Here is a 22,222-nt window from a genome sequence, read left to right as displayed (position 1 = left end):
ATAATCAAGTTGGTCATTCTGATTCAAAGTCATTTTTATTTAGATTTGTAAAGGGTAGGTAAAAGGAAAGTCAGCAAATAACCTCTATTTGAGGCGAAATTCTGCTCGGCAGTCCATCTCTGCCATTTGTTTTTATTACGTTCCTTGAAACAAGGCTCACTTTCTTGTTCTTGGACCATCCAGGTGATCTTGCCACGAAATTCTTTTTGAGTTTGCACAATAGTTAACTCTTCCTTCTTTTTTGTAACGTTATGCAATCCTTTTTTGAAGATTGCGTGACAAGTCAGGTGATTGTAAAAAGAATGCGTGACAAGTCAAAGAATAACATCCGTGAAGTAGGCTAACGTCAAAGACAAAGCGTCACGTATCTCCATCTCTGCCAGGAACAACCTCAATTCCCATGCTTCTTGTTGATCCAATGATTGACCTACACAAGCTTTCTAGGGGTACATTCCTCATTGATGAGTCTTTCTTCTTGATTTTGGCTATTTCATAAATCTGCTTGAGGGTCACCGTGCCTGCAACTTCCCTGCCTAAAGGTAGAAGTAAGAGCAATATACGTAAGAAAAGTTCCATGAAGTGTCAGTTCTCAGAGTACCTGATAACTTGCTTTCACAAGTTTAAGATTTGCCCAGAACAGGTAGTATTTGGGGAGGTACCATGCCGGATAGGGTATAGTAGGAGATGACTTATTTCCACAAAAAAATGGTTGCAACCACTGTCATGATTAGCAAGAAAAAAAGGAGGGAAATTCCTCAGCGAGCATGAAGAGCAGCCTCAATCTCTTGTAGCAAGTGTCAAAAATGTCATGATTTTAATAGCCTGTGTAACACATGCAGCAGGGAAAGGAAGAAGAGCAATATGTGAAAGAGCATGAAGAGTGATCTTTCATGCTTCATGGTCTCTCCTTGTGCTTTGCACTTATGCGAGGGAAAATGGCTTCATGGTTAGTGTTCTGGACTCTAGAATGAGTGATCCAGGTCTGAGCCCTGGCCGGGGTATTGTGTCATGTTCTCAAGCAAGGCACTCTACCCTTATGGTGCCTCCTTTAACTCAGGCGTATAAATGGGTACCAGTGAATTTTATGCTGTGGGGGTTGGGGTTGGGGGTGGGGGTGGGTAATAACCCATTAATGGACTAGCATCTCATCCCAGCTGAAGTATAAATAACCCTAGTTGCTTAATGCTACTGATAGAGGGCTTATAAGCTCCTGCAACATAGGCCACTTTAGCCAGATTCACCCCTGCCTTTACCAGAGACTTGACAGGGTAATGAAATGAGTAATAATGTGACAAGTACAACCAGTTACCTGGTTTCTGTGCTCCTTTTTCAATCCCTGCTGCTGCTTTGAGGAAATAGGAGACTGGAGGGGTATTTGTTTCAAACGTAAAAGTCCTGTCGCCCTGGAAATGTGAATAACAACAGCATTGACAAGCATAATTCTGATGGAGGCTACCTTTTAGGTGGTTTAGTGGGCAGAATAGAATTACAGTGAGACCTCCACTAACAGATACCCTCTAGCCCAGGGGGGGGGGGTACTCGGGATGACATGGGATGATCGAAGGATTTTTCTGGGAGGGTTGCAATTTTCAATTCCAGGATTTTTTGGGGTAGGAAAATTTGGCAAGTATTTTTTTGGATTTAAGTAGGGATGTTTTGGGTATTAAAAACAATCTAAAAATTCATGGCAGTGCATTGGCTGCATAGTTTTGTGAATAAATGTACAAACGAAGATGTTTTGCTGTTGTTAATTTTTGAGGGGTCAATTTTTGATCTAGGGATTTTTTTGGGTTATGTTGGAAGCCCAAGGGATATTTTTGGGTCTTAATTTTTGCCCCCATTCCATCATCCCCGTCACTTAAAGTCCCGAGTGTCCCCCCTGGGACCTCTGGTAGATGGACACTTCCCATAAGTGGGTCATTGAGTCATGATCCATCCTCGGAGACCCAGGGGCAGTTAGTGGGGCAAAACAAAGGAAAACCAGGCAGAAATCGTAGCAACGAAAGTTTTCAAGCACGGCACGAAGTGCCCCTGGGCAACGTGTCTCTCCAGACCATTTCCAAACAGCTCTACGAATGCTGGCTCCCGATTGGGCAGAAAAAAACCTTTGTATTATTCTGCCCAATCGGCGAGCAGTAACTAGGGAATCACTTTCGTGTGTTCTTACACGCCGTCTACTGTGTCCGCCATACTTGTGTCGTTCGTTCGCCAAAGCTCTGCATGCGAGGGATAATTCCGGACTGATCAGAGGTATCGTAATTGCGATCGATAAACAAGCCAGTATTTACCGTAAATACTGGCTTGTTTATCGATCGCCCGCTCGATTGAGCTTGTAGGTTTCAAATATTTATATACTTATTTCCTTATCCGAGCTTCTTATTTTGATAGTATCGCTATTTAAGTCTTGTACATTTGGATTCTAGCCTTTCCTTACAATTTTCTCGGCTAACTAAAACTTTCCCGTATTGCGTGGACCGGACAAGTATGCCAAACAGATTTTCATTATGAAACAGCTAAGGTGTTTAATGGGGTTGATCCAGACTTTTCTCTTCGTGTAGATCGATCTGTATGTACTTAACTTCACATAGGCAAGATTTCTGCACAACTCCATACATACTGTGCGGAAATCGTACCCAGTCTTATACTTTGATAGCATGTTGAACACTCAAGACAGGAGTTTGTTCAATTATTATTAGGAGGAGTTTGTTCAACTATTTATTGAAACAGTCATGTAACTCGGTCGACATTTGAAACAAAACAATCTTGACTTGATTTCAGCACTTCCTTGTACATACTTTCTTGAAACTCCTTTAGTAAAACTTAGTGCTTTTCGTTCACCCTGTTTTACATTTCTGAGGGACAACATTGAAATCGTACTCCCCAAGTTTTGTTGGCACTTTTGTCCAGTCACATTCTTTTGCACAGAAATCACAACATATTCTTTTTGTTCTGAAAGACTTCTTAGTATCTTCAAAGAAAGCAAGTATTTGTTTTTGTCTACAAGAGGTGGACTTAACATACTGAAACTTTTCAGGTTCACTTTGCTAAAGTTGTATCCCTTATCATGAAATAATAAAAGTGCCTCAGATGAATGAACATCTCTACCTCCCAATTCTTTCACATATGATTAAATCACAGGGAGACTCATAGTTGATGCTATGAGGCAATCCCTTATGATCAAACCTAGGAGGATTTGTTGCAATTACAATTCTGGCTTTACCAATCAGGACCCTTGAGTGATAGCAACACATGCTTTTGAATAGAGGGTGAAGTGCTGTTGTGGTACATTGACACCATTCCTTTCACAGGCTTCTTCTCAGCACCAACTGGGTAGTGTGCTTTGTGCAATAAAGTTCCCATGAAAACTGATTTGTACAGTTTTCTGCTCATTTTAAAATCTTTTACATATATTTAGATTTGTAGACATCTGATTCCTTTTTTTACTGAGCAGGGGCGGATCCAGGGGGGGTGGATTGGGTGGCTAGCCACCCCCCTTGATCCACCAGAAAAATGAAAATAAACACATTAAAATAGAAAATAAGGACAATGACACTGGGTAAGGTGAAAAAAGTATTAATATTTTTTTAGCGTTAGTAAATTTGACATATTTGTCAACATCCACCTTCCTTAGCCAGGCGGCCGTTCAAAGTAAAGGACGGCCACTTTTCCGAAATAGGAGATTTTCGACAGCGTGTTTTACGAACTTCTGTGCTTAATGTAACAAAACATGTCTGAATAATTTTAAAAAATTACATTCCTTTAAGGTTTCAAGAGTTGTTTTAGCCTTGCATGATTTTCTTCTCCATATTAATCTTTTTAGCGGGTTTTCTTACCATTTTTTTTTTCACATCGAAGCAATTTCTAAAGCAAAGCCGCTGTTCTAAGAACATTGACTTACCAAAATGTTCCCAGACCAATTTGCCACCGGCTCAAAATTTCCACGCACGTGGGAGAGCAAAACAACGCATATCTGTTCTTTCGTGTAAGTTCGTGGTTTGTCAACTTCAAATTTCAATCACTGTTCATGAGAACTAGAGTTTCTGTCCCAAATATAACTCAAGGTAAGTTAAGGAAAGAATAGTTTTGCCAAATTATTAAGGAAAAACAGCGGTTTTATAACTTTATTGAAAGATGTTTAAAGCTGCTCAGAATCGCAGAAATCATGTCTAAGAGGCTTCAACTTTTCAAAATTTTCTGAGGGGGCATGCCCCCAGACCCCCCTAGGGGGAAGGAGCCTACTGCCCCGTGAAATATGGGTCTCAGGCCCGAAATAATTTGGACTCTCACTTTCAATATCCAGTCTAAAAGCCTGATGCCCCCTCCCCCACTTCCATAAAAAAACCTGGGGCTTAAACAAGACAGTAAACAAAAATATTGGTAAACAGCCACCCCCCTTTGAAAAATCCTGGATCCACCCCTGCTGAGTTAATAAATAACAAAGGTGTTTCTTTACATTGCATGTGGTATTAAACTGGGTATATAGATAGTCTGCAAAGTGCATTCCCTGTTCCTGGAAATACAATTTGGCATGTGAAATTTCTGGGGTTCATTTTTGGTTCAAGGATTCTTTGGGCTTTGTTTGAAGTCCTAAGGATTTTAAGGGGTTTTAAGTTTTGACTCCATACAATCATCCCCATAACTTGAAGTCCCAATTACCCACCCTGGACTCACCCCAAGAAAATGTAACAACTAGCACCTTCTTTTTTCCCTGCTGGATAAATAAATGAAATTAGATGTTACTGGTATTGAAATAAAGAAAACAGTCAGTGTAATAATATTTTCTATTACATACTGATGCAAATTACCAGTGGCTTGTATATTTCTTTGTATCTCTTTATACATACTCTCTTTTATTTTTAATTTATTTTATTTTACACAGGGCCCCCGTTGATACCAGTCCTGCGACTGAAGGGATCACCCTGTTAAAATATATTATTATTATTATTTCAAGACTATACAGCAGGCATATGTACCTATGTTGATTGTATTTTTGGCTTGACAGTAGGCTGGGTTTATCTTCTTGCCACCTTGCACAATGAAGTGTACGAGCTACATAACAGCAAATTTTTATCTGTATCTTTGCTTGGTACACAAGTCATCTAAATTGAACTAAATGGTACTACAGGGTAAACTTTGTCACAGACAACAGCAACTACATTCTGCCTGAATTTAAAAGTAATTAACCTGATCTTTAACAATCTAACTCAAAGGAGAAACCCTCGACATACATAACTCCAATTCTATAATCGCTAGGCAAATCTTAGCCTGCATATAACCGGGCTTTTGTTCGTCTGCAACGCAGGCTAGGCAAATCTGAAAAGTCAATCTTTCAGCAAAAATAATTATTTTATTATTATTCGATAGCTAATGCAGCAAATATATCCTTCCCAACAACATTTTCACTAATCAATTTCTGCTCAGGTTTAAGATCGTGGAAAAAATAAAATACATGGAAAAATATTTAAACTTTTGACAATTCAGAAAAATGTTATGGCTTCGCCCGCGAACAAGAACATTAAAATACCTCCCACGGTGTGATGCATTGGCGGCTGTTTGGCATACTTGTCCGGTCCACGCAATACGGGAAAGTTTCAGTTAGCCGAGAAAATTGTAAGGAAAGGCTAGAATCCAAATGTACAAGACTTAAATAGCGATACTATCAAAATAAGAAGCTCGGATAAGGAAATAAGTATATAAATATTTGAAACCTACAAGCTCAATCGAGCAGGCGATCGATAAACAAGCCAGTATTTACGATACCTCTGATCAGTCCAAACGAAAATTTTCCCATCGATCTTGAAATATATTTTTCTCTCTGACATCGGAAAAGATTCCCTGATTTTTTTTGGGCTATCGGATGTAAGCTAAATGGAAATTTCCCTCGCATGCAAAGCTTTGGCGAACGAACGACACAAGTATGGCGGACACAGTAGACGGCGTGTCAGAACACACGGAAGTGATTCCCAAGTTACTGCTCGCCGTTTGGGCAGAATAATACAAAGGTTTTTTTCTGCCCAATCGGAAGCCAGCATTCAGAGAGCCGTTTGGAAATGGTCTGGAGAGACACGTTACCCAGGGGCACTTCGTGCCGTGCTTGAAAACTTTCGTCGCTACGATTTCTGCCCGGTTTTCCTTCGTTTCGCCCCACTAACTGCCCCTGGGTCTCCGAGGATGGTCATGATCACAACCACATGCAAATACTAAATTTTTTATCTCCCATAAGCTGACAACTCTTCCAAGCAGACCATATTCAGGGGCAGGGGACCAAATTTTACAGGAGGTTAAACTGTGTTGATACATGCAGCCTTTCTGGGCCTACAGTAAAGTGTTCTGGTCATAACCATATTTATTAAGAAAGGATTTGAGGAAAGCTGATAAAAAATATCGTAAGTATTCAACATCTTGAATATCATCTAACATACCAGCACACATGTCTGGGGTCACAGAGAGTGACATTTTGAAAAGTTGACTATTTAAGTACCGGTAACAATAATTATATGTGTAAAGGTTACGGCTTTGCATTTGTGGGAGTGCATGTTTAGTTGTACAATAGGGTGTTGTCAGGTATGTTGCATTGGCTGCTCTAATTGAGTGTCACTGTCAATCAATCAATCAATTAATTCAGAAATCAAAACCACTTCTACTGTATTAAGAGGCCAGAGAATGTGGCTCCATAGGGTTTTGAGATATTACGGCGCGCGCACAAGTGATGTACTCATCAAGATATCATTTTAGCGTTATTTTTAAACTAGTTACATAAAAGCTGCCGAAATATTAAAAACAAGGACTAAAATATGTTGTGCATTATTCTTTTTTAAAATAACGGCCTTTGTTTTTGAGCTACATCTACTCAAAAAGTCCTATTTTTTGGTGTTTTTATGGCTTTGATCTTAAATTTCTTTAATTTTCTTCGGTGAAAATTTTTGAAATTCTCCCAACTGACTGAATCTGATGAGAAGTAACTTTTAGAAACAAAAAAAGTAGGGGTTGTCCAGGTCGTTTTTGAGTTTTTGGTTATTTTGTGTTTTTTTGACTAAGCAAAAAAACTGGCTTACAATTTTTTTTGAAAAAAACGGCAAAAAGGGCAGTTAAAAAGGTATAACATCTATGCCAAATTTTAAGGAATTTCACCGAAGGAAACTCTAGTAAATACCAGGGGAAATTTTCTATTTTCGCCCGCATAACAATTACGTCATCAGAATAGAAATTGTCCAAGATCGCTATTTGAGCATGCGCGAACTTTCGAACCATACAAGTTGATGTGTAAAGACGAGCGTTCCCCGTTTTTGTCGGTTTTTGTGCAAATATCTGTTAACCCAAAGGTTATTTAGAGACATACCTTAATCCTTTATGTAGCAAAATCTCTGAAATTCTACTCGAAGTATCTCACAATCGCGGAGACTATTCTTTATTTTCTCTTTTGCTTTCGATCGTACGAACTTTACAAAAGCGGCCAGAAGCACCGCAGACGTTGAAAACACCTTTTTAGGGTGTGGTAAACTCCTTTATCTGCTCAACACAGGAAAGCACGGGTGTTGTTTCATTGGCAGGAAGCAAGTCTTGCGTTTTCTCACCAAAAATTTCACGCTCGCGTGAAGCCGCCATGTTTGTTTTGATTTGCCGGCATTTCAAGCTCGCCCTTTCGTACCCATTCTTCGCACGGCCAAGAAACCCTATGGAGCCACCTTAAAGGCCAATTTACACGGTACGACTTTGTTGCATACGATATGCTTGCTACATGCTTACGACAGGCCTACGACACGAATTGTGTCGTGTAAATCAAACTTACAACTCACTTACGCCTGCCGTAGGCATGTCGTAAGCTTGTCGCATGCGACAAAATCGTACCATGTAAATCGGCCTTTAGAGTTCTAAAGAGAAAGGGTGCACAAGTTTTATTACAAAATACTCAGACTGCTTGTGGCATGATTTGAGTGGACAGAGAGGATAATACAAATATACTGGGTTATGAACCTACCAAAAATGCTTTTTACATCAACTTTGCTGTTCCAAACAAAGGATAAATGAAGGTGCGGAGAAAAAAAAAGGGGGGGGGAGCAACCCTCCAAGTTAAGACTATTTTAGTCGCCATGGCGACTAAAATTTTGGAGCTGGCGACTAAATTTGAACCAAGGTCGCCAGCCTGGCGACTAAAATTGAGAGGAATGATTGAAAGCATTAGCTTAATTTGGTGACTAAAATTTTTCACTGGCGACCAAAACTTGAGTAGTTGGTGGCCAAATGGCCACTAAGGAAAAAAGTAAACTTGGAGGGTTGGGGAGGTGGGGGAATATTAGCCCGGGAATATTAGTCACCCCCGAGGTGCTACTTTCGACGATTTTATTTACATTGACAATGCAGTTTATGTAACGCAGAGTGCGGATACGACCTCCGTTAACATCATTCACTGATTACCTTGTAATGGATGATCGTAGGGATCGGAACTCCAGTTACTATGTCTTTAGTACGCTCGTTGAACTCCTTGCAAAACTGAGCTATGTTCACTCCGCGCTATAAGTGCAATTAAAACGGAAAGTAACTCTAAGAAAACTCTTAAAAACAAAAAGTACCGTCACCAAAAGAAAAACAATTTTTACCTGACCAAGTGAAGGGCCTAAAGGAGGAGAAGGAGTCGCTTTTCCAGCAGCAATGTACCTTCGAAGAACTCCACTCAACTGCTTGGCCGCCATCTTGAATGCCCATGAGGCAACAGTCCCAGGCCACGCTGCGCGATTAATTCTCGAGAACCGATACCATGACGTAGGCCGTGGGGGTTTTCCCCGTGCTGCTCATGGCTTTGCTCGAGGGGTTTGCCCCATCAAATCAAATCTATTTTCATTTACTTAATTGTATAAACATGGAAAAAAGTCTTCCTCCCCCAAGCAACCCGCTATTTTAGAAGTATAAACTGGGAAAATTTAAAATAAAAACGTGCAAGATTATATACGTACACATCAATACTCTCGACTAGTAATCGAAATTAAAACTGAGAACATGCCAGAACGTATTGAAATTGAATATGCCAAGTCATCATGCACCAGGAAGGAGAAAATCGCATTTGAACGACTCAAGTTTACAAAACAAGCGTGAAATTCTTCCAAGGTGCTTTTGCGGGAGGTGTCGAAGGGGTTTTCCCCCACGTTCCAAATAACTCTTTCGACGAACCTGCTTAGTACATCATATTATTCAGTCACGTTATCTGAAAAGGTAGAATCGAGCCGTGTCCGTTTTAAGTAAAAATGGCAGTAGTGGCATCTGATGCTGAAATATCGAAGGCAAAACAATTTAGGCAAGTCGCAACTTTACTACAGAATGTTGGAAACAAAGTGGAAGACTCGTATTTGAGATCGGAGTTCGACGGCCGAATAAACGGGGAAGTAGTCTCGAAGACGGTGAAAGCTTGGCACCGAGATGTTCTCCACAATCTCAAAAACGTATCAAGTCCGCCGAAAGTGAGCAAGTCTACGTTTCGTGATGCTAGAAAGCTTTTTGGTGGGAGATGTGATACTAAAGTGACACTGCGAAACTCTGGACATCTTGGCGCATACGAAGGAATCGTGCTTCTTCAGTTTGATCCCAACTTTACGTCGACCGAAGTTGTCTGCCGTCACCCTTCCTGCAACAACAAAAATCTCGTAGCAGCGAAATGTGGAAAACGAGATCTATACCTCTGCCCAAATCACCAGCAAGTGCTGAGGAATGGTATTTCCAACGCCTTGGCGAAGAAAAACATCCAAATTTCCACTTGTGTAGAGAAGCCCGCACCAGGCCACTTCGCCGGATACACGTCACTGATCAGTCTTCTGGAGGGGGCCTATCACGATGCAAAGAAATTCCACACGCTGAAGGGAAAATCCCCGATGGTTGAAGAGGCGATCCTGAATGTCAGGAACTTCCTGATCATAACCAGCACCGTGCTGAACCCTGACGAAAACAACTTAGGAATTGCACTGCCTCCTGTTGTTCAAATCTTACAGCTTATTTTGGCGAATCCACAGAGTTTTCAGATGCTAGGGGTTGGCCTTATTTACGTCCTCCAAGAAGTCATAGAGATGATTCTTTTTGCTTTTGGGGTCATCTACACATGGGTGTCCCTTGCCCTTGGAAGCCCAGGTGCACAGATAGGAGCTGGTGTAGGTGCAGGCATTGGTGCCATCGCTTTCGTACTAGGGCCTTGGAGTGGGGCTGCTGGTGTTGCCGTGGGCGGGGCTATAGGAGGTCTCATTGGAAATGGCATTTACAGTCTGACGGGGGATCAAAGGCAACAAGAAATAAATCGATTCAGAGAACACTGGAGAAATGCCGGTGGGGTGGGACCAAATGGACAACCAAATCAGTATCCTGTGTATTATTTTAACGGTGATGCCTTTGGTGGATTGGATCTGCAACCATTTCAAGCTGTTTGAAGAAGGAACTATTGGCTTCGAAAATAAGCCCTGTAATTGAGCTGTAAAAGAAGCCAGCCGCTGAAAATTATTTCTGTATATAGGTAATTCTGTCGTCATATAATGATTTTAAAAAAAATGTGTTAGGATCGATGAACAAAATCCGACAACTGGGATTTTTTAGTACTGATGTCTGAAATGTGGTCCATAATTACATGTAAATGCTTAGAAGTTAATTTGCTTAGAAGTTAATTGAAGTAAATGAATAATAAAATAAAAATATATTCAAGAGAAAACCAATCTGTATTGTTTGACTCTACAAAAATAGGTGCGGTAATAATCGTTAACACACGGTTTCCTTCGCATCCGTAATCTTTATCCATCAGTCTGACCTTCTCTCTGTCACGCAACGCTACGCTCTGGCTCGGGAGAGAGCGTAGCGTTGCGTGACATATAGGGGACCAGACTGGCTGGACTTCTCGAGACTACCGCAAAATCTGGAAGTTAATCTGTTTCCTGAAGTGGCAACGCGTGCGATTTCCTCCCGCATTATAGGGGAAAATTGAAACAGCAATATACCAATCCTTTTGTGATTCTGGATTTCAGAATTTTGATAACGTCAGGTGAAAACCAAGAATTCGCCATTGGGAACCCATTTTACCACCCTGCGGAAGTTTTCTTGTCTCTCTAGATCTGTTTGAAGACGCCCAGTTGTGACCGTCATCCGTTACGCGTTGGAGACAACGCGGCATTTTTGGTGAATGATAAAACCGGCGATATCCACTATCCTATAAAGATGCGCTATGTGGACAGTTGAGTGCCGCAAAAATAATAGTGAGCTCGACAATTCATTCATTCCAGGAATTTAGCGTCAGATAATTAGCAGTTTTTATATAAAATAGTTATAACATATCCCTGACGAAGTTTGCAGTATCTAACGAAACGACTAGGATCAATAAATCAACTCTAGTGTTCACGAAAACTAAGACCCGAAGGGAGGGCATTAAGAAACTTTCGAAAGACAGCGATTCAAGTCAAAAACCAAAAGTTGAAGAATGACACGCAACTTCAACATTACTTTGGCATGACTTCCTGTTAGCAGTAGAACAACCAAGCAAACCAATAACAGCGCATTTTTGGGGGGACATTTCATATTGCTAGCGCTACTTAATTTATTTTTTAAGAGGCGAATACATTAGCGATTTTAGCGACAGTGTTGGCAGATGTATCACATTTTAGACACATGGGAGACTGATACTGATTCTGTCAAAAATATCGTCCATCCTCTACTCGTCTATCGTCCCATTCTGGTCAAAGGGAACGAAGACCCTAGGTACGAGGATGCTATCGTTCAGAATCCAACGTCTGGGTTTTAGCACATGCCCTGTTTGCCTCAAAACTCATATTTGCACAGTTTACGGTGAAGCTAACTCTAAAAGTGCAAAGGTCCTATTTTATAATAGTTTGCCTTAACATTGTTTAATTTCTCCTGACACTAAGTCTTAGCTTCCGTGACAACTGATTGGTAAATGAACAACTTTCACTCATTTTGCTGACATGTTTAAACAGTCGCATTTTAGTGCCGTACTCAGGTTGCTTGGCGCTGTTTAGAACTTCCCGTGTCGCTATGATCAGGCCCGTGTCGCTTGTCGCTTTTACCCAGTGGAAGGCCTCACACACAGTATTCAATCTCCTTAACTGAAAGGGAGAATCGAACCGTGTCCATTTTCATGCAAGAATGGCAGAAAAAGACGCTGCTGAAATATCAAAGGCAAAACCAAACAGGCAAGTCGCGACTTTACTCCAGAATGTTGGAAACAAAGTGGAAGATACGTATTTGAAAGCGGCGTTCGACGGCCGAAATATATACAGGGAGGAAGTCACGTGATGCTAGAAAGCTCTTTGGTGCGAGATGTGATACTAAAGTTACATTGCGAAAACCTGGAGATCTTGGGGAAGGAATCGTGCTTCTTCAGTTTGATCCCAACTTTATGTCGACCGAAGTTGTCTGCCGTCACCCCTCCTGCAACAACAAAAATCCTGTAGCGGCGAAATGTGGAAAACGAGATCTGTACCTCTGCCCAAATCACCAGCAAGTGCTGAGGAATAGTATTTCCAACACCTTGGCGAGGAATAACATCCAAATTTCCATGAGCGCAGAGAAGCCCCAACCAGGCCACTTTGCTGGATACACGTCACTGATCAGTCTTCTGGAGGGGGCCTATCAAGATGCAAAGAAATTCCACACGCTGAAGGGAAAATCTCCGATAGTTGTAGAAGCTATCTTAAATGTCAGGAACTTCTTGATCATAACCAGCACTGTGCTGAACCCTGACGAAGACAACTCAGGAATTGCACTGCCTCCTGTTGTTCAAATCTTACTAGAGCTTCTTATGGCGAATCCGCCATGGAATCCTTCGCCGAGTTTTCTGATTTTTGTTCTTCGAGAAATCATAGAGATGATACTCTTTGCCTTTGGGGTCATCTACACATGGGTGTCACTTCCCCTTGGAAGCCCAGGTGCACAGATAGGAGCTGGTGTAGGTGCAGGTATTGGAGCCATCGCTTTCTTACTGGGACCCTGGAGTGGGGCCCTTGGTCTTGCCGCTGGTCTTGCCGCGGGAGGGACTATAGGAGGTCTCATTGGTAATGGCATTTATAACCTGAAGAAGGAACAAAGCCTGCCACAAGAAATGAATCGATTCAGAGGGCACTGGGGAAATACCGGCGGACAACCAAATGATCAGTATCTTGTGTATTATTTCAATGGCGATGTCTCTGGTGTATTGGATCTGATTCCGGATTTGCTCTAAAAATAAGCCCTGTAATAATATACATACAAAAATTTCTGCATGCTCATTGGCTAATAGCACGTCAATTAATCTCAAACAGTGCAGAAAGTTGAAATTAAATTGATTGACAGGAAAGTCGGAAAGCGCGCCAAAACAAAATGGCGGCCGATGTCGGAGTGTTTGAGAGAGCAAAAATCGAGCAAAAACATAACGATTCATGAAAAGGTTGACCGATTTAACGAAAGTTATAAGTATATAAACCACAGTACTAGGAATTGGACGTTTGTACAGCAAAAGAGAGGCTTTACGAAACTACTGAAAGCTACCCCAATCGTGGATTTTCTTACGCGACGGCTCGTAAAGAAGAAAGATTACAAGCCTGAATTGAAGTTGGACATTTCAGCCCAAACCAATACAACTGAATAAGGATAAAAGCACCTGATAATGCATGACAGAGAGATTTAAAATTCCCTAGCGGTATCTGAATTTTGCAAAGCCCGGCAACTCCGTTATGTTTAAGAACGTATCGGAAAGGTAAGCCACTGAACACGTTTTGCTTGTCATCCACTTCAAGTGAACTTTTTGTATGTGTATTATTAACAAGTAATCACATGATTTTTCACGTACAATTTGGGATAAATCAGCACTCGTAAATTTTTCAAAGACTACAAATTGCACTCGCCCTACGAACTTGTGCAATTTGGTTAGCCTTTGAAAAATTTACTCGTGCTGATTTATCCCAAATTGCACTTGAGCTGTGAAAGAAGCCAGCGGCTGAGGGTTATTTCCGTTTATTAAATTCTCAACCTCGGATATTGCATTTCTAGCCTTCTGATTGGTTCACTGAATCCCGGTTATCAGCTCGTATACCTATGTTTGACCCTATATGGGAAATGAGTGCGGAAAGTGCCGCTCAGCAAAAAAAAATTCTGCGGGAAGCGACAGTTCCACCAGAAAAATTTGGCGAGCTTTATGAACAAGAAATTAAATAATCAGCGGTGCCTACAAAAATCACAGAAATGCCATAGTAAAATTAACTACGCAAAACAAAAGGATTGATGCGAAAAGTTTAATTAATAATACTTGTAAACGCACAACAAGAGCGAGTGAATAAAGTAGAAAAGCAGCAAAAAATTTACGAAAAAACGGCAAACTGACACAGTTTCATTCATTGTACGTCATAAAATTAGTCTCGGCACTTCTGTAATGTTTGTTACCTTTTAATCTTGGTCTTGTCCTTTTATATTTCAATGAACCTGTTCCACTTTGAGCTCAGTTTCGCTTCGAATAATATAGCAGTCTTGAGGACAGCCGTGGCGCCGTAAATTGATAAATTACAAGTACAATGTAAACACTTGCTTCGTTCTACTTGCACAATACGTGTAGTTTCCAGAAAAGCTTTTGCTTCGGATCATCCCGTAAATCTTAACTGTTGTCACAATTTCCAGGATATATAGACGACTTTAGAGGAAATTATTGGATGAAAATCTTGGGAAGAAAACTCTCTCGCTCGCTTTCCTCGTGTGTTTCATTCAACTCAAGAAGTGAACGCCACGCCACAAATTTTCCCGCCTCCTCATACTATCACTTCGTTTACATCAAACTGAAATTTCCAGTCGATTTAATCTTAATTAAAGAAGAATTTAATAAAACAATTATTCTATTCGCCCTTGTTGGATACTTCGCTTCGCTTCGAGGTTGTATTTACCACCTCGTATCCAACGCGGGCTCATAGAATAATTGTTAAATATACCTTATTGTTATTATTTTCGCGGTAACTTAATTTCGCGAAAATAGAACAGGCATATTTCGCAGGACTTAAATTTCGCGATTTGGCCAAAAACATACATTTAAAGGAACTAAATTTCGCAAAATGTGTCAAAATACTGGCCGGCATTAACAATCAGTTAGTCTCAAACTTGGCACAACTGATTTTAATTTTCCACAGCAATAGTTGCCGATGATACTGAAAAAAACATATATTAAACAAAAGGAAACTTAAAACAGTTTGACATGTTCCTTTTTAACAAAGTAGTGCTTGTTTGACGACCGTACCAAGATAATTAGGAAGTAAACTGACCATAACGTTGACTAGTAATTACGAATTATATAGAAGGGTATTAAAGTTCGCGTCGTTATTTTTCGCGGATCTTTAATTTCGCGATTTTTCGAAAAATCGCGAAATTAAAGACCCGCGAAAAAATAAATGATTTAAAATGTGTTAGGGTCCATTAACAAAATCGTATAATTGGGATTTCTGCAGGTGCGATATAATAGTACTAGGCTCTGCTTACAAGTTAATTTACCCTAGTAAATGAATAATAAAATAAAATATACACAGGATAAAGTCAATCTGTATCGTTTGTCTCTACAAAAATAGGTGGGTAATAATCGTGAACAGACAGTCTCCTTCGCATCCGTTATCTTGTTCCAGCAGTCTGACCTAATTCGCTCTGTCACGCAATGCTACGTTCTTTCCCGAGCCAGAGCATAGCGTTGCGCAGCAGAGAGGGGAACAGCGAGAGGATCTGCCTCCTGAAGTGGCAACGCGTGCGATTTGCTCCTCATCATTCTGGCCTTAATTCTTTTTCCTAAAAAGTAGGGGAAAACTGTAACAGCCATATGCGAAACCACTTTTATGTGCCATGTCCTCCCTCCACCGTGGCTGGGGCTTGTCTCTTCCTTTTCCGAGAATGAGCGGTTTTCACCACAGGCTTCCCAAGCTCAAAAGTCGTCTTTTTGATGTGTTTTTGAGAGCCCTTCGGGCGGCCGACTCTACATACGTGGTGTATGCGACAGCTTGTGTATATAGAGAAATGTATGGGAAAATCACGGATTCTCTAAAATCGGGTAAATAACTATCTATTTTGAAATAAAGTTTACCTGCCTCAAATGTGTCGCTTACTTGTGTCTTGTGCCGAATTTGAAGCCATTCCGACGCCATTTAGCGAAGTTATTCGAAGTCGTTGTCTCCCCCTCCCCAACGACTTCGAATAACTTCGCTAAATGGCGTCGGAATGGCTTCAAATTCGGCACAAGACACAAGTAAGCGACACATTTGAGGCAGGTAAACTTTATTTCAAAATAGATAGTTATTTACCCGATTTTAGAGAATCCGTGATTTTCCCATACATTTCTCTATATACACAAGCTGTCGCATACACCACGTATGTAGAGTCGGCCGCCCGAAGGGCTCTCAAAAACACATCAAAAAGACGACTTTTGAGCTTGGGAAGCCTGTGTTTTCACTTGAGTGTCGAAAGTAATTTGCATTTGCTTTGGTGCTTAGAGCGATTTTTAATCGAGTGTCGTAAAACCAAAAAGAAAATAATCACTCAGGCCAATCACAAAGGACACAGACAATCCGGTGAACCAATCAAAACTCAAAGTAAGTATATGAAGCCGGCGCAAATAGCGCGGGAAAAACGTTTTTGAACGGACAGAATGAATCATTATTGGTTTTTGTTTTTCTGATTGGTCGAGAAAGCGCTCTACTACGCTTAGTGTTTGGTTTAAAACCTCGTGCCACTTTGTCATCCAATCAATCAAGAGTAAATCCAAAACCAATCCTGACTCGCTCGCATTTGCCGTTTTCCCGCGCTTCGTTATGTAAACGTCTGAATGCAATTTTCCGAGCAGGGCGATCTGGTTCAGTGGATTGTTCGAAATCGTTGTGATTGGCCAGAGTCATTACGTTAGTTGGTTTTTTGACATTTTATTGAAAACGAATTATTAGGGACCTTCAGATCGGAGTATGATTACGAGTTTAATTACGCTCCTGCTTCTTTTCCAATTTCAATTCAGTTACATTCCTCACTCCTCCCTGTTGCTGATCAGTTGAAAAGAAGACTTTCGGTACAAGACTGGTGTGAAATATGATAATCGAAAGCATAAGCACTAAGGCCTCTTATTTTTTCAACGCAAGAGAACGGAAGAGAAACGATGGAAGAAAAATATACGAGAAAATAAAGGGCTGTGGACAGTCTAATAAGGCAAAACACTAGTTAAAAGGCGAACTCGTACTCTGATCAGAGATTCAGAGGGACCTTACTCGGACGACTGTATCTTCTTTTAGCTGCATTCTAGTCTTCTAGACGTTCCGTGAATGTTATGCAATGACTCGAATAACCTCAGCTCGAATAAAGAATATTGAATAAAGAATATTGAATAAAGAATATTGTGAGTGAATATTGTATATTTTTCAAAGTTTGAAATTCGCATCCTTGGAGACCAGGGGCAGTCAGTCTGGACGGGACTAAGCTGAGTGAAAATCGGGCGAAAACCGACGCGGGGCGGAAGTCAAATCGTGTGACGAAAAAGTTGTAAACTTTTAACCGCGCGCCGATTTTCGTGCGATTTTAGCTTGGTCATGAGCCTGCACCCGGGTCTCCGAAGCCCCCCCCCCCCATTACGCGTGACGTCACTGGATTGCGAATCGAATGGTTATGCCGACTGAACAGAGCCGGAAGAAAAGGCGTGGCGCGGCACAAGTTGCACTAAGAGTAAGAGACACACTCTTTTCCATCCATGGAAGAGCCCAGAAAAGGGAAACGGTTCATTGAAAAAAAAGGTCGAGAATCGAACCGAGAGACTGGAAGTTGAAAACAGAGTAGGGCGATCAGCAAATCGTTCAGATGTAGAGTCGACTTTCAGAACTGATACCTACCCGGAAGTGGGCAGACTCACTCGGTTTCAAGAGCGCAAAGCTCCCTCTAACACAATTGAAGACATACGGGGTGCTCTTTTGCAATCCCTCGACTACCGATTCACCCCGCCGAAAGTGACAAAGGGCCCATTCCAAGGTGCAGAAAGACTTTTTGCGACTGACTTAAAAACGAAAGTTACACTGCGAGAGTTTGCTATGTTGGGACGCAAGAAGAAATCATCCTTCTGCAGTTTGATCCTAACTTCATGTCAAACGAAGTTGTCTGCCGCTATCCCTCCTGCTACGAGAGAAACCCTGTAGCTACGAAACGTGGTCAGAAACGGGATCTATACCTCTGCCTAGTTCATCGAGAAGCGCTGAAAAGCAAAATTGCTGAGACCTTGGCGAAGGAAGGCGAATCTGTAGTTCTCTTGGGAAGACGAGTACGAGCAAGGACGCTTTGCAGAATACACCTCACTAATCGGTCTTCTGGAGGCGGTTTATTATGATGGAAGGAAATCGCATGGTATCCTCGCCGACCGAAAATTTCGAATGCTGCAAGAAGCAATCTTGAATGTCAGAAACTTTTTGATCATAACGAGCACTTTGCTGAACCCTGATGATAACAACTTGAGCGTTGTATTGGCTCCAGTTCTTCGCTTGTTTGATCGCGTGCTAAACGAAGACAAATATAAAGCACCTAATTTCCATGCTACGGGAAATCATACTGCTAATCAACTTTGCGTTCAAGATCTTTTACCCATGGGTTTCGCTAGCCCTTGCAACGCCTGGTGCAAAGATAGGGGTAGGTGTGGGGGGAGTCATCAGGGTAGCTGTTGTAGTCACACAAAGGGACTGGTTTTGCCTATCAGTGCGGGACTACTTGCAGGGATAAGTGTCCTGTTGGGATACAAACTGATATATGTTATGATATACCGTATTTACTCGAATAAACGCCGCCCCCGAATAAGCACCGCCCTCGAATAAGCGCCACATTTGGGACCAAGAAGTTAATAAGCGCCACCCCCGAATAAGCGCCGCAGTCACGATGAGGCGCTTATTCAAGGAATTCCGTGTAACTGAAAATAGCACTACAAAGCAACTCTAAAACAGCCTTGGAAATGCCTTTTCGTCAAAAGCAATGTTTCGCAGCTCAAAGTTATTATATTTTACCGCTCTCCCATTACTTTTTCTATCCAAAATTCTTACAATACGTAGTACTGTTAACGTGTCTTCTATATAAGATTGTTTGTGGCGCCCGATTTTTAAATAAGCGCCCCCCTTAAATAAGCGCCGTCCTCGAATAAGCGCCGCACTTGAGGCGCGAAAAATTTAATAAGCGCCATGGCGCTTATTCGAGTATATACGGTATGTTATTTTTCGTTATTTTTGTTTTTCTCTTTCAAGGGAATTTGAATGACCAGGAAATCTTCAGCAGCAACAACACTGCCTGATTCGAAGGCTCTTTCTGCTTGCTTGAGCAGCTTTTTCACACTATCACAGTCATCAGTGCTGTCACTGACTCCCTTATATCTCTGGCTAAAATGAGTAAGAATCAGCTTCTTGGCTTTGATTTTTGTTGCAAAGTGCCCAGCCATTTCTGTAGGATAAAAACAAACATTACTACTTGATAAAGCTTGTTAGAGAATTGTCTGTAAATTAAAAACATTACACTGTATGTTATGCCACCCTGGGCCCAGTAGTTCAAATGGTGAATAACGCTATCCACTGGATAAATCGCTATCCAGTGGATAACTGTCACACAAAACCTACTTTGCTGTCCACCGGATAGTGATTTATCCAGTGGATAGTGTTATCCACTCTTGGAACAGCTGGGACCTGAATCTGGGAGTTTTTTATATATTGATGTGAAAAAGGTAAAAAAACAAAACACCACAGAGGTTGAAGTGAGCAAGAGAAAAAATCTCTGGTTGTGTCAGATGAGTTTAATTTGTATCTAACAACTAAAAGTTGAGTTGAGTTGAAAGTTGAGTTGAGTTCACTTCCATGCCAAATTATGCTAACTGTCAAACATTTTAAAATGGTAATTAAAGAGCGGCAGTGGCAATAAGGTTATGTTGTACACATCAGCTATTTATTTTGTCAAGTGGGGTCGACCAAGGCAAGTTGTACAAACTAGATAATGTTTTTCTACTTGGGTGGTGAAGAATGGGTATTTGTCCGTTTAGTAGTGTGGTTGTCCTAGGTCTGCTCAAAATATTAGGACATGAGTGTCAAGCTGAATCTCTTCGAATTTTTTCATTGACAAGGCCCTATCTTCTTGGAAGTGTAAGAGTTGCTTTGAGCATGTATCACACAGAATAAAATGACGGAGAATAAAAACCCTACTCAGAATTGTTCAGTGTGACAAAAGTATTTCCCTCTAATTCAGTTTTTTTTTTTTTCAAAATAAAACTGTACTCTGAACTTTCAAATTTGGCACCTGGATAAGGAAATAGATTTTTAACTACCGGTATGTTAATGTTACAAAGGTTTTTGATTTGAACAAAATTCAGACTGAAGGTACTGCCTAACTGGTCAAACCAGCTTATAGACAGGATTCTGCCAAATAGAAAGAAGATCAAAGTTAGCTAGCACACATTAAAATAAAGATGTATTTTAAAAAATTAATATTAATTTAATTTGTAGTGACAAATAAAAATACCTGGAGTTGAATGACCATGACTTATACATGTTTCCATCATTTCATTTTCAAGAGTAGCTTCATGAACAGCGACATCTGCATCAGATGCAATGTCTACTATCCTTGAAGAGTCACATGTATCACCAAGAATAACAACTTTACGACCAGGCCGTGGTGGCCCCAGTACATCTTTAGGCATCACTAGGCTACCATCAGGAGCTGTAATTGTTTCACCATTCTTGATCTTTGCATAAAGAGGTCCTGGTAAAATACCCTTTTCCTTCAAAAGATTAGGATCTAGTTTTCCTGGTAGCTGCTGCTCTTGAATTACATAACCAAAACAAGTGACACGGTGCTTAAGAGGTGCTGCAAACACAGTTAAATTTCCTTCTTGACAAACTTGCCATAAACCATCATCGCCTTCATAAACTGTCCTGCCAGGAGTCTCATTTGGGTGAAGAATCCCTGATGCAGAAGGGGGATATGTCCATTCAATACCACTGTCTTGAACAAAACCTGTATAAAAGGCTAACTGTGAGTCTACATGTACATGTAGGTGTAACCTTGCAAAATAATTTGTTGATTTTTCCTATCACAAGGAAATATTACAAAGACATGACAGTGCTCGCAAGTCGAACTCTGGTTACTAGTTGAATTGTAATGAAGAGACAGAAGTATCGCTGCTTCTTTTGGATATGATGTGAATCCACTGATGGTTACTCCCTCAGAAATATATGTCTTACAGATTGCCTTATTAATTGTTACTTCTACTGGCAAGGCTTAACCTTAAGGGGCCATCAAAATATTCCCTCATTTTCTATGATTTGATCACACCATGCCTTGCCTTTGTAACATTCATAAAGTTTTTTAATGGAAAAACTATTAGCTGAGTTAGAAGACTTAGTGATCAGCTGGAGTTCGGTAGTCTGCTGGTAAATCTGCCTTGTATGTATGCTTATCCTGAACTTTCGACTTTTCCAAGGAAAGAAGAATCAACAGCCATCATATTCTGCTATCTTGTAAACAATATTTAGAAAAACCAACTTTCCCTTAAAGCATTTTTTAAGTCCATCCCCCAAATATCCCATACAAACGCCTACATTTTGAATCTCAATTTTACCCTACATCCGTTACCCGTTGAATGTAGTCTAGTGGATGGTCTAGTGGGTACTTATTTAGGGAAAGCTGAGCATTTGTAGATGGCATTTTATCAGAATCATATTTGAATGTAATTATGGATAAAATAACCGAGCTTTTTGGTGTTGTTTAGCAAACGTTATGGCTCTAGTAGACAACAAATCCACTAAATGTTTACCTGAGTCAAGCTCAATCACTGAGAAGCTAAACCCAAGCAAAGACTGAGATAATTCCAGAGACACTCTAATAAACTTTCTTAAGCCTACGGGTCCGTATATTTCAATAGGCTCCCTGTTTTCAGCACAGTTGACTCCCATTGTACACAGTAGTCCAGGCAATCCAAAGAGATGATCTCCATGAAGATGCGTGATAAAAATCTTGTTAATTCTTGTCGGTTTAATGGAACTTTTCATCAGCTGAATTTGAGTCCCTTCTCCGCAATCAAACATCCAGCAGCCCGTTTCATGTCGCAAAATTGTGCACGATGCTCCCCTTAAGGGAGACGGATAACAAGAACCTGTACCAAGAAAGTGTAGTTCCATATTATACGATAATACTGCCGCGGAGATATAAAACTGTCTACAAACTGGAGTTTCATTCACTCATTTCACATTTTCCG

At 40.8% G+C, this 22,222-nt stretch overlaps 4 protein-coding genes and 1 long non-coding RNA gene across 5 annotated transcripts in view; 3 read left to right on the top strand and 2 right to left on the bottom strand.

Annotated features, from left to right (window-relative positions):
- LOC144636106 (uncharacterized) overlaps window positions 1–14,311 on the top strand; it is a 156,519-nt gene extending 142,208 nt beyond the window's left edge. The window contains exon 2 of the long non-coding RNA XR_013567470.1: window positions 14,159–14,311. This is a non-coding gene — a long non-coding RNA (uncharacterized LOC144636106). The remainder of the gene's footprint in view (window positions 1–14,158) is intronic.
- Window positions 17–8,790, bottom strand: LOC144634859 (large ribosomal subunit protein uL11m-like). Its single transcript, XM_078493903.1, has 4 exons — window positions 8,598–8,790; window positions 8,416–8,511; window positions 1,310–1,403; window positions 17–533 (listed from the first exon to the last, which is right to left on the bottom strand). The coding sequence occupies exons 1-4, from the start codon at window positions 8,688–8,690 to the stop codon at window positions 361–363; spliced, it is 456 nt and encodes a 151-aa protein (XP_078350029.1). The 5' UTR covers window positions 8,691–8,790; the 3' UTR covers window positions 17–360.
- On the top strand, window positions 8,975–10,667 carry LOC144635685 (uncharacterized). The gene has a single exon (XM_078494767.1). The coding sequence runs from the start codon at window positions 9,240–9,242 to the stop codon at window positions 10,404–10,406; it is 1,167 nt and encodes a 388-aa protein (XP_078350893.1). The 5' UTR covers window positions 8,975–9,239; the 3' UTR covers window positions 10,407–10,667.
- LOC144635558 (uncharacterized) lies at window positions 12,124–13,965 on the top strand. The gene is made up of 3 exons (XM_078494652.1): window positions 12,124–12,170; window positions 12,262–13,214; window positions 13,929–13,965. The coding sequence occupies exons 1-2, from the start codon at window positions 12,124–12,126 to the stop codon at window positions 13,196–13,198; spliced, it is 984 nt and encodes a 327-aa protein (XP_078350778.1). The 3' UTR covers window positions 13,199–13,214; window positions 13,929–13,965.
- Window positions 14,312–19,195: 4,884 nt separating the features above from the next.
- LOC144636058 (zinc phosphodiesterase ELAC protein 1-like) lies at window positions 19,196–22,208 on the bottom strand. The gene is made up of 3 exons (XM_078495200.1): window positions 21,782–22,208; window positions 20,488–20,982; window positions 19,196–19,422 (listed from the first exon to the last, which is right to left on the bottom strand). The coding sequence occupies exons 1-3, from the start codon at window positions 22,143–22,145 to the stop codon at window positions 19,196–19,198; spliced, it is 1,086 nt and encodes a 361-aa protein (XP_078351326.1). The 5' UTR covers window positions 22,146–22,208.
- Window positions 22,209–22,222: the final 14 nt, after the last annotated feature.

The sequence above is a fragment of the Oculina patagonica genome, chromosome 13 (genome assembly GCF_052425735.1).
Source record: "Oculina patagonica isolate OP01 chromosome 13, crgOcupat, whole genome shotgun sequence".
Classification (NCBI taxonomy): domain Eukaryota; kingdom Metazoa; phylum Cnidaria; class Anthozoa; order Scleractinia; family Oculinidae; genus Oculina; species Oculina patagonica.
This window is presented reverse-complemented; position numbering and strand designations above follow the sequence as displayed.